The sequence below is a fragment of the Microcebus murinus genome, chromosome 24 (assembly GCF_040939455.1).
Source record: "Microcebus murinus isolate Inina chromosome 24, M.murinus_Inina_mat1.0, whole genome shotgun sequence".
Taxonomy (NCBI): Eukaryota; Metazoa; Chordata; class Mammalia; order Primates; family Cheirogaleidae; genus Microcebus; species Microcebus murinus.
This window is the reverse complement of record NC_134127.1, coordinates 10,837,918-10,855,626: the sequence shown is the minus strand read 5'-3', so window position 1 is coordinate 10,855,626 and position 17,709 is coordinate 10,837,918. Positions and strand designations below refer to the sequence as shown.

At 40.2% G+C, this 17,709-nt stretch overlaps 1 protein-coding gene across 1 annotated transcript; it reads left to right on the top strand.

Annotated features, from left to right (window-relative positions):
• The first annotated feature begins 6,158 nt into the window (after positions 1-6,158).
• Positions 6,159-16,188, top strand: LEPROTL1 (leptin receptor overlapping transcript like 1). Its single transcript, XM_012784154.3, has 4 exons — positions 6,159-6,432; positions 12,425-12,500; positions 14,832-15,018; positions 15,871-16,188. The coding sequence occupies exons 1-4, from the start codon at positions 6,417-6,419 to the stop codon at positions 15,985-15,987; spliced, it is 396 nt and encodes a 131-aa protein (XP_012639608.1). The 5' UTR covers positions 6,159-6,416; the 3' UTR covers positions 15,988-16,188.
• The last annotated feature ends 1,521 nt before the right edge of the window (positions 16,189-17,709 follow it).

The following is a 17,709-nucleotide window of genomic DNA, read 5'->3' as shown; positions in this document are numbered from 1 at the left end:
AAAAAAAAAAAAAAAATTCAGGGGACTAGGCTTCACAGCTTTGGGGACAGTGGATGCAAAGCTGTGAATTTTGAGGAGCAGTCTCTGAGTCAGATCCTTCAGGTTAAGGGCTCAGTCCTGCAAGATTTCCCCCACTTCAGACATCAAGTACAAATCCCAGCTTGCAACCTGTGCTTCTGACCCACCAGCTATAAATCAGGGTTCGATAACCCCCCTCCTTGAGTTTGATAATTTGCTAAGACGGCTCACAGAACTCAAGGAAAGATGTTATTTATGTTTACACATTTATTGTAAAGGGTACAGATGAAATGGACAGGGCTAAGGTGGAAGCCATGGGGCTTTCTGCTCTCTCTGGTATACCAGTCTCCCAGCACTTCTGGGCATTCAGCAGCCTGGGAGTTCATAAAATCTTTTTATTGTTTGTTTGTGGGGTTTTGTTTTGTTTTTTGAGACAGAGCCTTGCTCAGTCGCCCCTGGGCTCAAGGGATCCTCCTGCCTCAGCCTCACCGGGTCTCCCTCTTGGTCAGCCTGGTCTCGAACTCCTGAACTCAAGCAGTCCTCCCTCCTGGGCCTTGCAGAGTGTTTGGATTACAAGTGTGAGCCACCACGCCCAGCCCATGAAATCGTTTTGTCCAAGAGTTTTTATGGAGCTTAACTCCAGCCACTCCCTCCCACCTTTCTTGGAGGTCGGTGGGGCTCTAATCCTCTAATCACTTGGTCCTTCCAGTGACTGCCCAAAGCTATCTAGGGCCTGAGCCATCTCATTAGCATAAACTTAGGTGTTATGAAAAGAATTCATTATGACAAAAGACACTGCTATCAATCAGAACATTCTGAGGACTTCAGGAACTAAATGGCATGAGCCAGAGACAAAGACCAAATATATTTCTTATTTTACCACAGAGGCAGTGTCTTAAAAACCTCTGAGACAGGCCGGGCGTGGTGGCTCACGCCTGTAATCCTAGCACTTTGGGAGGCCGAGGCGGGCGGATTGCTCAAGGTCAGGAGTTCGAAACCAGCTGAGCGAGACCCCGTCTCTACCAAAAATAGAAATAAATTAATTGACCAAATAAAAATATATATACAAAAAATTAGCCGGGCATGGTGGCGCATGCCTGTAGTCCCAGCTACTCAGGAGGCTGAGGCAGTAGGATCTCTGAGCCCCGGAGATTGAGGTTGCTGTGAGCCAGGCTGATGCCACGGCACTCACTCTAGCCTGGGCAACAAAGTGAGACTCTGTCTCAAAAAAAAAAAAAAAAAAAAACCTCTGAGACATACCAATAGCCATGGGTGAACAAGATTTGGATCCTGATTCAAACAGACTGTGAAATATATAAAATAAATGACATCTGTGAGACAGTTGGATTAGACTAGATGTGTATGATACTAAAGAATTATTTTTTAGGTTAAGAAAGTTAACCAAAACCTAACCTAAACCTAAAGGTTAGGTTCTGATTACTGGACAGTTGGCCCTCCACGTCAGTGGGTTCTACATCTGTTAATTCAACCAACCGCAAATCAAAAATATTTTTTTAAAAAATGGATGATTGCATCTGTACTGAACATGTATAGACTTTTTTGTCATCATTTCCTAAACAATACAGTAGAACAACTATTTGCATAGCATTTATATCATATTTGGTACTATAAGTAACCTAGAGATGATAATAAAATATGGGGGAAGATATATGTAGGTTATATGCAAATACTACACCATGTTATATCTGAATATCCGTGAACTTGAGCATCTGTGGATTTTGGTATCCTTGAGTGGTCCTGGAACCAATCCCCATGGATACCAAGGGACAACTATACTATAGGTATGGTTTTTAAAAACATATTGAAATATTTATCCTTTTAGAAACATACTGAAATATTAAAGTTGAAATTATGTCTGGAATTTGCTTTCATCTTTTATGATTCCAGGAGGGATATGAGGTTCTTTATTTAAGGCAGACTTATAACCATGCCAATATCCCAAATAAAGTCAAGCACTTCTACCAAAAGGAGGGAGGCTTGGACTGAGAAAAGATTCACCAGGGCAGAAAAGGAGGGCTATGGAGGTGGAGAGCTCAAAGGGCTCAAGTGAGTACTGCACATTAGTTGCAAAAATCATCGATTTCTTCCCAAAGTGATCCTATTCCAGATTCCACTTCTGACACCATTTATGCCAACCTAAATAACAAACAGAGAGGCTCTCTAAAGAAAACGATATTTATTTGGGAATAGGGTACTGCCATGGGAACACGTGTCATAAAAAGTTATGTGTGTATTCAGTGAGGTATAGGAAGACAAAAGTTTTTAAAGGGAAAATGAAGAAGATTACTTAATGGTTTTGAAATAATTATCCTTAGTTACAAGGATCAATAACAAGGGTGACCCCAGTCCAAATTTGGACAAGTAGTAGCTTGGCAGATGTCTTCACAGAAGAATTTTTTGTCTAAGGTTACAATGGCCTTTGTGCAAGGTTGTGGTTTTTGCAGAGCCTTTTATGATAGTTTTTATCTTCAGGCATTTATGCATGAGAACTCTTGTCTTTATGACCTTCCCTGGCTCTATTTGTCAGAGTGTTTTGATTTTTTAACACAAGTGACTCCATTTTTGTTCTGACAGGCTTTCACAAAAATAATACGGGAGGGAGAGGGGAAGTAGATGTATAGATAAAACATCATTGACTATAATATATTTCAATTTTCCATAATAAAATTTTTTTAAAAAACTAAAACTAAAAACATCTCTGAGGTTTTTTTACTCCATCTGTAAGTAATTCCCAATTTACAAAATTGTAGAAAGAATGAAATCAGATAAATATGAAAGCACATAGCAGCTGCTCAGGAATTAAGAGTTCTTTTCCTCTCACCCCCATTCCCATCTTTGTAAATTATCATTGGAGAACAGGAAACCATCTGCATAAAAAGTGTTGGAACTGTGAAAGGTAACACTGATTAACTATTATGTAACAATACTTAGAGAACATTTAAAGGATATGATATTAACTGGCATTTAGGACTCACTTGAAAAACTGGTGAACAAACCCCCTGACATATCCTATGTTTTTTCAGACAATGATTTTTCAAGCTTTAGTTTGAATAGGAATTGTTTGAGGTGCTTGTCAAAATTTTAGATTCCTGGATTCTGCCTACCAAAGTCTAACTTGGAAGGTCTGGAAGCAGGAATTTGCAAAGTGCCTTAAGGAATTCTGTTGTAGTGTAGGTGGCCTTTGAAATACATTTGGAAACACTGTTTTTAAGGTCTCAAGTGACTGTTCCCTACATAACATTTGTAAACCAAAAATAGTCCTTAGAGTGATGAGTGTTTTTGTGCTAGAAACACTATGAATCTCATGGGAAACTTAAAAGAGCATAGTCTCTTAGGATTCCATGACCATGAAAGACAAAGAATATAGATTCCTCTACCCTGACGAACAAGCCCAGTAGCCCATTAATGTCATCAAGGACATCTGTAACACTCAACACATTTTTGTTCGAAAGAGGAAATTAGGGGATTACCACTAATTCAACCACTGGAGTTTGTGAAAGTCACCCCTAAAAAAGCTTCCTAAAATCTGATCTTTTCTCAGGAGCCAAGCTATGAGCCTTTGAGATGTTAACCTTCTTGTATGTATCACTTCCTACCACCAATACCACCACCATGGATCAGCTACCTCTGCTATGTCCCCTCAAGACATCTCCATCTTCAAAGATGGAATACCATGGAACAAAACAAGAAAATGGTATTGTGACATTTGGGATGGAATTTACTTCTCTAGGAATTCTACCTACTGTGTTCAAGATGGCTGGGGAGGAGGGTGCATATGCCTGCTTTAGAAAAGGAAGCTAGTAGTTCACAGATTCTGTCTAAACAGCTCACATTTCCATGGCATGTGGTCAAGTGTACCTTGTGGTTTTGCTACCACATCCTTAAATGGAAACTCATTTTATCATGGTACAGGAAAGAGATGGTAGATCTTTTTGTACTAACTTGAATAGAAAAAAATTCTACTGTCCTACAAGACACCTGTAGATTTATATGGGGCATTATGCCTTAAGAAGAGACCTGTTTTTTACAAAATTGTAATTCAACCCTGGAAATTGCAGAGGAGAACAGGGTGGACAATGCCTTAAGCTTCCCAGTAGCTCTCATTTTAAAGCATGTTGGAAATATTTCTTCTAAACATTCACTCAGCAAAGTCTTGTGCCAGTTTATCTTAGTCTGATGAGTAAAACAATTAAAAAGTCAAATCTTACCTCCACCCACCTCCTTTTAAAACCTTTCAAAAAGGCCGGGTGCTGTGGCTCACGCCTGTAATCCTAGCTCTTGGGAGGCCGAGGCGGGCGGATTGCTCAAGGTCAGGAGTTCAAAACCAGCCTGAGCAAGAGCGAGACCCCGTCTCTACTATAAATAGAAAGAAATTAATTGGCCAACAGATATATATATATAAAAAATTAGCCGGGCATAGTGGCGCATGCCTGTAGTCCCAGCTACTCGGGAGGCTGAGGCAGAAGGATCACTCTAGCCCAGGAGTTTGAGGTTGCTGTGAGCTAGGCTGACGCCACGGCACTCACTCTAGCCTGGACAACAAAGCGAGACTCTGTCTCAAAAAAAAAAAAAGAAAAAAAAAACCTTTCAAAAGATTCTCATTGCTTAGAGAAAAAACCAAAACCCTACGGTATGTAGTACTCTGCCTTATAAGCAAGCTGCCCCACCCCAACCTCAAGCAATCCCATTGGCTACCTCTCCTTTCTCCAACTCACCAAGCTCTTTGCTCCATTTATTGCCAAAGCTCATTCCCCACCCCCACCCCCACACACACTCACACACAAATACAACACCCCATACCCTTGATGACTTTTTCCTTTTCTCCTAGTAACAAAACCTATTCATCCCTCTGTTGTCCCTCCCTTGGGGAAGTCTTCCCCAGAAGATCTAAATCAAAGGTTTTTAAGTATTATCTACCCATCATTCCTAACGTAAAAAGGATAAAAATTTCCTCTACCCTCTTAGAGTCAGTAGCTGGAACCTGTAAATTAAATTGACAAAAAGACAGATTGACAGGGAAATAAATTTATTTTGCATGCACGAAGAGGCTTCACAGAAAAGAAGTGAAAACCCAAAGAAGTGGTTAGGCCTTGAAGCACACATCTTAACCAAGAGAGTGATAGATTGTGGAAAAGTGACTAGACAAAGTACAGACGTTTGGACTTCTAGGGGCAATGAATTGTGAGAAGGTAAATATATGGCGAGAAACTAATAGAAGATAAGGGTTATTTTAGTAATGTTTATGATGGTTTATGAAGAATCATATGCTGTTTACAGTGATAATATTCTTTGAAAAATGGAACTATTTACAAATAAAAAATTTTGTTACAAATTTTTTTTACAAATGGAAATGTATATTAACCTTTCAAAGGGAACTTAAGTGCTGCTTTTCGACAGAAAAGGGGAGAGCAGCGTTCCTCTATGTCTGCTGCTTCTTAATTGCCTTCAACTCAAAATAATCCATATGCCAATGTGGCATATTTTAGAGTGGCATATTCTGATTCCACTTACTAGCAATTATCGTTTTTGCAATTTTACACATTTTTGTGTCTGTCTCCCCCACTTGTCTGCAAGCTCCTTGAGAGCAGAAACTACACCTGGTTTTGCTCACCTCGGTGCCTGTCCCTGTTCCCAACATATAATAAATGTCCAATATTTGTAGAATGGCTAAATAAACGTCCTGGACCTCTGTGCGTGCGCTGTCGCTCTCTCTCTCTCTCTCTCTCTCTTTTCTACCCTTGTTACTACTAAGAACACAACCGATTCTCAAACTCCCAAAGGATTGGATGTGTGTCAGATCGATCCTGCACTGGGCCCTGCTGCTCCCATCTCTGGAGGTGGGTCCCCGTCAGAACCCCAGTTTTGTGTAGGAAACCAAGAAGCCAAGTGCAGACCACCTTACTGCCCCTTTATTACAAGGTGAGGAGCGGGTAGAGAGAAAAAGCTGTCCTTTAAAGAGCGTAACATTGTCCCCAAAAGGCACCACACGCGCCTTCGCCAGGGCGGCCGCGCCTCGCGCTCCCCGGGCAAGACGGCGGGAGGCTGCGGACCGGCGAGGCCGCCGGCTGGGGGAGCGGGGCTGCGGCACGGAGCTTCCGCCCGACTCTGACGGGAACCAGGGGCCGGCGCCGGCGCGTCTCCCAAGCCGGGGCGGGGGCGAAGAGCGCCGGCCGGCCGGGATCCGCGGAGTGCCGAGCAGAGAGCACCGAGCCGGCCAGACCGCCAGAGCCGGCGCGCCCCCCGCGCCCTCGCGCCCCCGCGCGCCGCCGGCGGAAGTGCTGCGTCGCGCACTTCCGGGTGTTGTCTGGCCGCGGCCGCGCGTCTCCGGTCTCCCGGCCGCCGCTTCGGGTCGCGGAGCCAGGAGCTACGTCACCACCATGGCCGGCATCAAAGGTGGGCCTGGGGCGCAGGGCGCTGGAGGGCCGGGTGGCCGCCCGGGGAGAGGGACCGGGGGGGCCCGCGCGCCGCCGCCGCCGGCCCGGGCGCGCGCGGCGTCCCTGCGCCTGGCGGGGCGACCCCGGCCCGCGGTCCCGGTCCCTGCCCCTCGGGGCGCAGGTGGGCGCGGCGCCCTCGGGGAAGCGCGGCCGCCGCCGCCGCCGCGGCTCGGCTCCGGCAGCCCGGCTCTCCGCTGACGTCCGCAGCCTGTCGCCCCCCGGACCAAAACACAATGAGGTGAAGGCTCGCGGTCTTCAGGAGTCGGGTCGCGACTCGGGCCGTCGCGCGCGGGGTGCGGGAGTTTGCAGCCGACACGGAGGCGGCGCGGTGTGGGCTTGAGGAGGTCGCGGCGGCTGAAGGTGCCAGTTACGGAGACTCGGAGTCCTTTGCCACCCAAAGGCACAAGTGCGGTCTCCGTGTGCCGGCGCCGCGCGAGGAGCTGAGGGACGGCTCTTCCCGAAGCCCCAGCGACCCACGTCCACGGCCGGACACCTGCGCTCCGAAAGCGGACGCGTCCCGGTTTGTGGCGTTTGTGCTACTGAGGAGACCCCGGGCGCGGCCCCACAGTGCTCCTGGCTCTCTTTCTGTTCCCACAGTTGCACGTTGAGGCGTTTTCAGATTTCAAGAGTTTTTATTTCTCTTCCTTTCGGAAGACAAAATAGTGTGTTTAGTGAGTGAATGACCCGTTTATTCCTGTATTTTCTTTAGAAATAAGAAACGTTGCATTCGTTCCAGCCGGTAGTTTTGTCGTCAGTGCAATTAGAAGCAAAGTTTTCAGCTACTTCTTTTTTAACAAATTACGTTAATTTCTTGACCTGCCGCTTTTATGGAAGGGACAGGCAAGCAGGAAGTGAATAATTTTGATTGCAGTGTTTTTCCGTGTGGTTTTTCTTCTTTAAGGATTTAGTTGAGCTTCTTTCTCGGGGTCACATTCTCGTGTTTCTTGTGTGTTTTCAGTGTCCGAGAACATTTCATTTCCCGTATGAAACCTTGTCATTTGAGCAACTGGGGTACTTTCTAGTCTCCTTTTGAACTATGTAGACTCTTTTAAATCCTTATGTGAAAGGCATTTATTGTGAAATGCTGTGGTTTTTAGGATATTGCCTGTTTCTCTGTCCTTCCCCGATTTTTCAGTATCATTGATGTGGTAGCCTCTCTTAAGAAAAGAGCTTTGTAATTTCCTTCCCCAACCCTAGGGAAATACTGTATTAAACAGGTGAAAGTGCCGCAGATGCAATTGTACTTTTGATTTCAGTAGCATTTTGTGGTGGTTATGATTGTTTATCAGGATGTTTCTTCCTCTTGGCCTAACATCTTTATATTGGGAAGGAGTGTTGCTGTAATTAGAGACCGTTATGTATTTTTTGAGCCATTTGTCTATTACTTTGTGATATATTAGACTTTCTGGTAACTCCCAGGTTAGGGAACTGTTCCCTCCTACTCTTCATTTTTTTGTAATCACCGAACCAGCATCCTGTCTTTAGGGAGTTTTGCTAGATAATTGGGCTGATCCATCCCTAGCCTAGAGGCTTTGGGAGGAGAAACCAGACTTACCTAAGTTTTGTCGTCTAAATGTTGCATCACTCAATTACTGTATTACTCTTGCCTTGTTGATGTGTCATTTCAGACAACAGTTTATATACAAATGATGAAATTTGTATATAAACCAGCCTAGTTGGTGATTTCATAAGACTGGAAAAAGTAGACGTTTTGAGAACAGTTCTGAGCAATTTATTTCATCTCAAGGTGGCTATCTTATCCGGTTTGACAGGGAGATAAGATGTCACATAAAACTGTGTTTTGAATGGAAGTATTATCTCCAGGTATCTTTATTCCCTAAACAATTCCAAAGGCCTCACTTTTTCATTATATAATAGCATTTAAAAAGAGTTGGAAAAAATAAAAGGAGTTGGACTCTAAGATGTAAATAAATGCATTAAAATTTTTATTCCAATATTAATATTCATAGCAGTTATAATAAAACAATCTTGGTTTTTGTTTTTTGATACATGAGCTTTACCTCATCTTAGTCCTTGATTTATTTTTTAAGAAATCATTTGTCATTAACTTTTTAAGAGTATATTCAAAGAACTTAGACTTTCTTTTTTGATAAGAACATGAATGATTGTTCACTGTCATAAAACAGGGCTACCTCAGAGGCCATCAAGGTCCTAAGGCTAAGGCCACTTGCCTCTTGCCAAAGTTATTACAAACATGCTTTTTGAGAGTTTTCTGCCTGGTTTAAAATTTGTTCAGTTTCCTCTCTCATGTCAAAGTTCAGCTCTTGCTTGTATGCAGCTATTTCTCATTTGTTTCCATGTGGGAAACAAGATAATCTTACAAAATTGTGTGTTGAAAGATGCAAGTAACAGAGAATCCTTTTGGGAAGGGAAAGTTCCTTTTCACTTAATTTTCTGAATGAATTATCTATTTATTACATGAATTATCTATTTTTATATATGTATATATATATATACACACATATAAATGAACATAGATAATTTTTTTTACTCTAAATTCACACCTAACAGTTGTGTCATAAAAATGAATTAACAGCTTCTGAATCAGAGCTTAAGGGTCTGTTTATAGAGAATGTTAGCTTTAGTGTATGGGCTTTGTAACGCCTATTTTGTCTCTTTTTAGTGACCTTTGTTTCCTCCAGGATCCTAAGCTATGTTCTACATAAATGGCTTTTGAATGAATGAGGTGTTACTGCGTAGTATTTATAGTAATGAACTTAGCTGGCTTAACAGAATCTTTAGTGTTTAGAAAATTATTTGCATTTAAGATCTAGTCCAATTCGTTTTTTTGTTATTGTTGTTTTGAGACAGAGTCTCACTCTGTTGCCCAGGCTAGAGTGCCGTGGCGTCAGCCTAGCTCACAGCAACCTCAAACTCCTGGGCTCAAGCAATCCTTCTGCCTCAGCCTCCCGAGTAGCTGGGACTACAGGCATGCACCACCATGCCCAGCTAATTTTTTTCTATATATTTTAGTTGGCCAATTAATTTTCTTTCTATTTTTAGTAGAGAAGGGTCTTGCTCTTGCTCAGGCTGGTTTCGAACTCCTGACCTTGAGCCATCCACCCACGTTGGCCTCCCAGAGTGCTAGGCGTGATTATAGGCGTGAGCCACCACGCCCGGCCTAGTCCAATTCATTTTATAGAAGAAAGAAGTGAGGCTTATAAATTATTTGGACTAGTTAGTGGCTAGTAAGGATTAGGATGCAGCCCCTTCTGACTTCCACTCTGCTCCATTCATTCTACAAACATTTGTTAGTGAGTGTAAAGAGCTGGGGCATGAGCATCAACAATGATAGAATCTGCTTCCTATCGTGACAGTTGAGAAGGAAAGACAACTAATAAGTAGGAAATTGCAGCTATAATAACTGGGCAAAGGTGAGGCATCCGGTGCAGAGAGGGCTTCTGCACATGCTCGGCCTCTGCCTGGAATGCTCACCCCCAGGTGTCATGTGATTTACTCCCTTGTTTCCTGTAGATCTTTGCTCAGGTGGCACCTCATCAGAGACTCCTTCCTTGGCCAGTGTCTAGACTACCACTACCATCCTTTACCCTGCTTTTCTTTCTTTTTTCATCACTTGACAGTTACGTCCTTGCCTTTTGTTTTTTAATCAGCTTTTCTCCCACTAGAATGTAAGTTCCATGAGAACAAGAGCTTTGTTTTCCTTTTTCTTTTTTCTTTTTTCTTTTTTTTTTTTTTAGACAGAGCCTCGCTTTGTTGCCCAGGCTAAAGTGAGTGCCATGGCATCAGCCTAGCTCACAGCAACCTCAGTCTTCTGGGCTCAAGCAATCCTTCTGCCTCAGTCTCCCGAGTAGCTGGGACTACAGGCATGAGCCACCATGCCCAGCTAATTTTTTCTATATATATATTAGTTGGCCAATTAATTTCTTTCTATGTATAGTAGAGACGGGGTCTCACTCTTGCTCAGGCTGCTTTCAAACTCCTGACCTCGAGCAATCCTCCTGCCTCGGCCTCCCAGAGTGCTGGGATTACAGGTGTGAGCCACCGCGCCCGGCCAAGAGCTTTGTTTTTGCTGTCTCCAGTAGCAAGAACAGTGTCTGACACACATTAGGTGCTCAACAGATATTTGGTAGATGAATGAAAACGATGACGGGGAATTATTGTAGTGAGTAGGTTTGGAAGAACTTCAGAGAGGACTAGATGATTGAGCTGAGATCTGAAGGAAAAGTAGAAGTTCGAAGAAAGAGGAAAGGATGAGGCGAAAACGCAAGTCCTGGAGTGTGAAAAGGCCATGGTGTGTTCGTTGTCATATCCCGGGCGCCTTTTACATAGTTGGCGCTCAGTAAATGTCTCTTAAATGAATGAAAAAATGTCTGAAGTAGAAAGGACAACATGTGCAGAAGCCATGTGGGTGAAGGAGCCTGCTGATTTCCAAGAAAGGAAAGAGCCGTTGTAACTGAAGTGCTTGAGAGCAAGGGGCAGTCTAGTGGCCCGTGTGACATGCAGCAGGGGAGGTAGGCAGGGCCAGATCATGAGGACTGATTTTGAACTGAAGAGAACAAATGGTCAGTGATCTAAGGGAAAATCAAAGCTACCAAGCTACTGTGTTAGTGGGTGTCCTTGGTTTATGACCATTTTAGTTCTGAGAAATATATTAGTAGTATTTGCCAGCATTTAGCCCCTTTATTTTTAATTCTGGTTTGTATGTGTGAGCTTTTGTCTTGGTAACTTTTAGACCTTCTAAAACCTTTTGAATTTTAACTTTTCTGTTAAAGTTAATGGACCATATTAACAATAACAACATAAAAACCTAAGTTATTCTCTTAGCCACTGTAGTTGTTTATACTCACTAGCATGTGAAAACACTTTAAAATATACTGCTGTGTATGACTATGTGTGTGTGTGTGTGTGTGTTTGTGTGTGTGTGTGTGTGTAGCTTTAGAAACTATATTTCACCTGCAGACTGCATCTATTGCTTGTAATGATGCCTTAAATTAGGGATACACAGAAGGATGGTACCCCTTATCCTTCAGATTTTTCTAATGTGTGGGAGATTATGGGAGGAAACACAGCTATAGTTTAGCAAGCTATTGAAAGATCTGTAACACTTAATTGATTAAAATTATTAATTACAGCTATCCTTTTTTTTTTTTTTGAGACAGAGTCTTACTCTGTTGCCCAGGCTAGAGTGCTGTGGTGTCAGCCTAGCTCCGAGCAACCGCAAACTCCTGGGCTCAAGCAATCCTCCTGCCTCAGCCTCCTGAGTAGCTGGGACTACAGGCTTACGCCACCATGCCCAACTAATTTTTATATATATTTTCAAGTGGCCAATTAATTTCTTTCTATTTTTAGTAGAGATGGGGTCTCGCTCTTGGCTGGTTTCAAACTCCTGACCTTGAGCAGTCTGCCCTCCTCAGCCTCCTATAGTGCTAGAATTACAGGCATGAGCCAGCGCACCCAGCTTACAACTTTCCTTAATGTTTTTTCTTAACTGTTTTATGCGCAGTCAGGGTGTGTGCGCAAGAAGCAGAAGCAGATCGGGAGAGGTTTCCCCATAGGATGAGGCTTCTAAAGTCCAGTAAACTTGAGAATGTGGAGTTTCTCCACTTACTGCTTTTCAAAACTGTAATGATCTGTGAAGTAAAGATAATACGAATGCCAGAGGAGCATTGATCCTGTGCACTGCGATGCTCATTAGAAATGCAACCAGCAATTGAGGAATGTGGTGGTGTGCTTGCAATAGGCCAGAGCTTTGAAAATCAGTGTCGCTTTATTTTGCCTTTGAAGATGCCACAAAAGACTTATTCTAAGACTAAATGACTTACACTTTTGAAGACAAAACACTATTAATGCATTTGAGGTTTTTGCTTCTAGGATTATAGGTAATGTAATCTGCTAATTTTAATATTAATAAAAATAATATTAACTTTAACTAATTGATATTTCTGTTGGACTTTTTATTTGTTTTGCAGCTTTGATTAGTTTGTCCTTTGGAGGAGCAGTCGGGCTGATGTTTTTGATGCTTGGATGTGCCCTGCCAATATACAAGTATGTAAATTTTGTCTTTTTGAGTGTTTAAGGGTAAAATTTTTCTACTTTTAAGGCTTAAAAAAAATTTTTTTTACTGCTACTGTAAAAGTAATGCAGAGAAATGTTCATTTACCAAACACGACCCTTTTTAAAAATCATCCCTTAAAATTTGTAAAGATTTTAGGACAATAAGATGCAAAAAATATTTTTGGCTATAACCTGCTCTTTCAATACTGCTGAGTCAATAATGGCAAAATAGCAACACAGTAACTTAGCCCTTCTGCTCAGTTTTGAACACCTATTGATAATATTAAATATAAGAAAATCTAAAATGCCTTTTTGCAAAAAATACCATAGAGTCAGAACACAGTTAACTAAAAAAAAAAAAAAGTGATGTGAACAATTACTTTCCTTAGGATAGAAAAAACTTTTAAAACTTAATATTTAGATAAATTAGTAAAAGAACAATGGACAACGCCATAGAAAAATGAACAACCAATATGAAAAGAGAACTATATATGCAAATATACTGAATCTCACTCAAAACTAAACAAAATCCATTAGTAAAGATAAAAGGTATGAGCAAACTGCAGTTTTCTTGGAGACCAGTTTGCATCTAGCTCTCAAAATGTATTTATTCTTTGAACTAGCTCTTCCACGAACTCTTAGACTTTCTCATACAAATTCACTTGCAGATGTTTGCTAAGATATATGTAGTGGGAGGAGAGCATGGATGTTCATAGTAGACTTGTTCATAATAACAAATAGACAAACCCTGAAAATGTCCATCAAAAGAAAAATGGTTAAATTATGGTATATCCATCAATGGAAATACTAGGCAGTCTTCAAAAGAATAAGGAAGAGCTATAGGTGCAGATACACAAATATGTTCAAGATATATTGTTAAATGAAAAAAATACAGTGACCTGGGTTCATATTTTTAAGTTTCCGTATATGGAAATATGGAAGGGTCCATAAACTCAGTAGGAGAGTGGGAAAAAGAAAAGCAGGGGAGATTTGGGGACTTTCAGTTTTCACTTTTTGTGCTTTTGTACTGTTTAAATTTCTTTTTCATAAGCATATATTCCATTTTTTATTTTTCTTCTCTTAAGATAGGAAAGATTTTTAGGTAAAACATAAATAGCTATTTTATCATAAGCCTCTAAGTACAAGTAAATCTCTAGCATGATATGTGTTTTATTCTGTGGTAGTTTATAGGCTATCTATTTCTTTTTAATTTTTATTTGGAAATAATTTTAGACTCTCAAGAAGTTGCAAAAACAGCACATGGAGTTCCCTGTACCCTTCACACAGTCATATCATTTTTACATAAATGGTCATATCATTTTTACATAAATGATATGACTGTAGTTTATCAAAACCTGGAAATGACATTGGCACAATACTGTTAACTAGACAATAGGCTAAAAGCCATCTGTTTTTATTGTAATAAATTCTATATTTAGAAACTGAAATTCTTCAATACTACTTTAAGTTAGTGTTCTATATTTTGATTTCAGTATTTTGGGAGTTTCTAGTGACGTAAGGAAACATTTGAGATTGTTTCAGCTTTATACTAAGGTAGAGTATCATCCATTAGAAGTCAAAGGCATGAATCCGGAATTTTAGAAAGCATTGTGTTAATATTCCCATTTTCCATTTGCCTCTTTATTTATAACCGAAAATGAAAAATATTTTGAATTTTGGGCCTTGATTCCAAGTATTACGATTTATAAGGCATTTTATTTTAACAGAAGAAAAATTTAATCAGTATCATAATTGAGTTTAAGGACACTGTGACTCGGAGTATTCTGTTTTCAGTGTCCAGGTTATACCTTGTTTTTAACCACTTCGGTACCGCACTCACCAGCCGAGAAACCTTGCCCACAGCGGCACTCATGGTACGCACGATAGTTTGTGCTGTGCATTGACAATGACTCAAAGTTTTACTCTTGTGTAATGAGGAACGCTTTAAAGCACTGAAAGCTTGTTTTACTTTACAGGCAGCTTTACTTGTAATGTAAATCAGAATAGGTAACATATACATATATGTTTTCATTACATTATTTTTAAATGTTCACAATTTTATTTTGATAAATGAAAAATTAGAAAAGTCGTATCACAGCTGTCAGCTAAAGTCAACGCTCGGCTATGCGCCGTCATATCACGGCTGTCAGCTAAAGTCGCTGGCTATCGATTATAGTCAACGCTCGTACCGAAGTGGTTAAACTGTACAGTGTTTTGTACCTTGCCATATTCCCTTGGTCCTTAAAAAAAAAGAACATATTTTGAGTGTAGGAAAATGACACAGATTGCAAAAATTACATTAACTTATTTTTCTTTTTCTAGCCAATACTGGCCCCTCTTTGTTCTGTTTTTTTACATCCTTTCACCTATTCCATACTGCATAGCAAGAAGATTAGTGGATGATACAGATGCTATGAGTAATGCTTGTAAGGAACTTGCCATATTTCTTACAACAGGCATTGTTGTCTCAGCTTTTGGACTCCCTATTGTATTTGCCAGAGCACGTCTGGTAAGTAAATATATTCTTCTAGTAATGATTTTATATTGGACTGTGTTAAAGTTTTCTTGAGGATAGTTTTTATTAATGACATGGAAAAGAGATGAGAGACATAGGAGCCTAAGAGATAGAGATTAAAATCTTATGTTATTATTTATTCTTGTTAACTAATAAAAATGATATTGGAGAGCATGGCTTGGATCTGCAGCAGCAGCTGGCTTAACTAGTACTTAACTCTCAGAGTTGGGCATTGGCAACACTTCTCATGCAGAACAACCACAGGCTCATCTGGTAAAACTTAAAACATGAAAGACCTAAAGGTCTGTGCCCTGCAGGTGGGACTGTATAAAAGAGGAGCAGGGGCTGAACTACATATACTCAGTTCTTTCTCCCAAACCCACCGATCCAAACTCATGCCTTCCTCTCTGGGGTGGCAGAGAAGTCAGCAGAGAAGATAGCCATATTATTCCCCTGTTCCTTTAAGAGAATGTATACTAGTGTTTGCATCTCTGGCACTTTAAAATCTAACCTGCTCTCTAATAGACTTTAGATTCACTAAGGAAGAGTTAGAAAATTTCTTTATAAACAAAAAATTATAGAGTTCTATGCTGCTTCATTATAGCCCAGAAGTCAAGCTTGTTTTGGAATAATTATCATCTGATGACTGTTTTTAAAGGAACCAAAGGTAAATAAAAACAGCAGTATGAAAGTACTATTAAGTGTTCAGCACTGTGCAGTTTATTGTTACAAACCATATTTGTTTTAGATCACAATTGGCATACAACTGGAGCCTTGATTTGCTTTTCATTTTCCTTTTGTTTTTCATATGTCTGTTAACTGAGTGTTTGTATCTTATTTCCATAGATTGAGTGGGGAGCTTGTGCACTTGTTCTCACAGGAAACACAGTCATCTTTGCAACTATACTAGGCTTTTTCTTGGTCTTTGGAAGCAATGATGACTTCAGCTGGCAGCAATGGTGAAAAGGAATTACTGAACTATTGTCAAATGGACTTCCTGTCATTCTTGGCCATTTACGCACACAGAAGAAGGGGCAGTCATGCTAAATGGTATAGCAAGCCTCTTGGGGGTATTCTAGGTGCTCCCTTCTCAATTTTATTGTAAGCATACTATTTTCACAGAGACTTGCTAAAGGATTAAAAGGATTTTTCTCTTTTGGAAAAGCTTGACTGGTTTCACGCTTATCTATAGTATGCTTTTTGTGGTGTCCTGCTGAATTTAAATATTTATGTGTCTTTCCTGTTCAGTTTTTTAAAAAATCAATATGCAATGTTAAACATTTTTTAAATGTAATAACCATTTGCATTGGTTAGGAATTCAGAATTTTGCTGGCTGTATTACTGGGCTAAAGTACATCTTTTCTCTTAAAATTATTTAGCCTCCATTATTACAAAAAGATAGAAAAATAAGTTTTCAATCAGTTAGGATGACATCATTCCCAATGTTATGCAAACTTGCAGACCGTTGGCATACCTTATAGACTATATGCTCAGTGCAAATATAGCTGCAACTATACCTCAGAGGGGCCAAGTATTAATGCCCATGCCCTCCATAAGGGTTGCTGGTTTTACTAGTAGACAAGTGTTTTATGAATTGAAAATTATTTTATGGAATTGCTATAAAAGAGTGCTTTTCTTCTCAATTGTTAGAAAAATTTATGTTAAACTTTAAGGTAAGGGTCTAAAAACAGATTTTTGAGATATGGTTTTTATTTGTTTATTACAGTTAAAGTAGGGTAAGTTGCAATATGGGAAGAAACTACGCCGAAATTCCATTTTTTGAATCCTGTTTCTATTTATAAGTGGAATTTTTGATCTTCTATCAGCTTTTCATGTTTTACCCTGAGTAAAATGGATATACATGGAACTGCTAACTGATGAGGGACAGTTGTATGTGTGCATTATATATACAGAAAACCTTCCTCTACTTCCTCCTTTTAACTTATTTTGTATGTTGTATATATAAGTAAAATAACTTTTCAAATATAGTTTAATAACACATAGAAGTGTTTAATTCACCTGGAAAATAATTGCTATGCCATACATTCTGAGTGCCCCCTTCCCTGCAAGGCCTTGGCGTGATTAACAAGTGACTTGTTAGTCTTGCAGATAATTCATGCATTAACAGTTTAAGATTTAGACCATGATAATGGTAGTTCTTATTCTCTAAGGTTATATCATATGTAATTTTAAAGTACTTAAGACAAGTTTCCTGTATAACTTAGCTGTTTTCATTTTGATTTCATCATGATAGGTCTGCTATTTCCTTATAAAAGGCAATTGTGTGAATTGATGCAAAGTAGCCAAATCCAGCTGTGTAGCAGCTTCAGACCCAAACCTGACCAAAAAATTCCCAGTAACCAGGCATGATCAAATTGTAGTGGTCATTTACATCTCACAGTTATCAGGACTTTTTTTCAGGAGCTGATTATGAAAACATTCAGGTTAGTCTGACAGTATTTTGTTAAGGACATTTGTTTGTATGTTTATTCAGTATACTTAACATAAAAATTGTTTTGCCCTCAGCCAAGCTGAGGAATCATGACAGCTATATTTTATTGTTTTATAAGGTTTATTTCTCGAGAAAATGGGAACAAATTTTGGGTTTGTTCAGCTTTTTAAACTGAAGATGCCTAAAGCCACGGGTTTTATTGCCTAACCGAAACCATTACTTTTAGCTGTGAG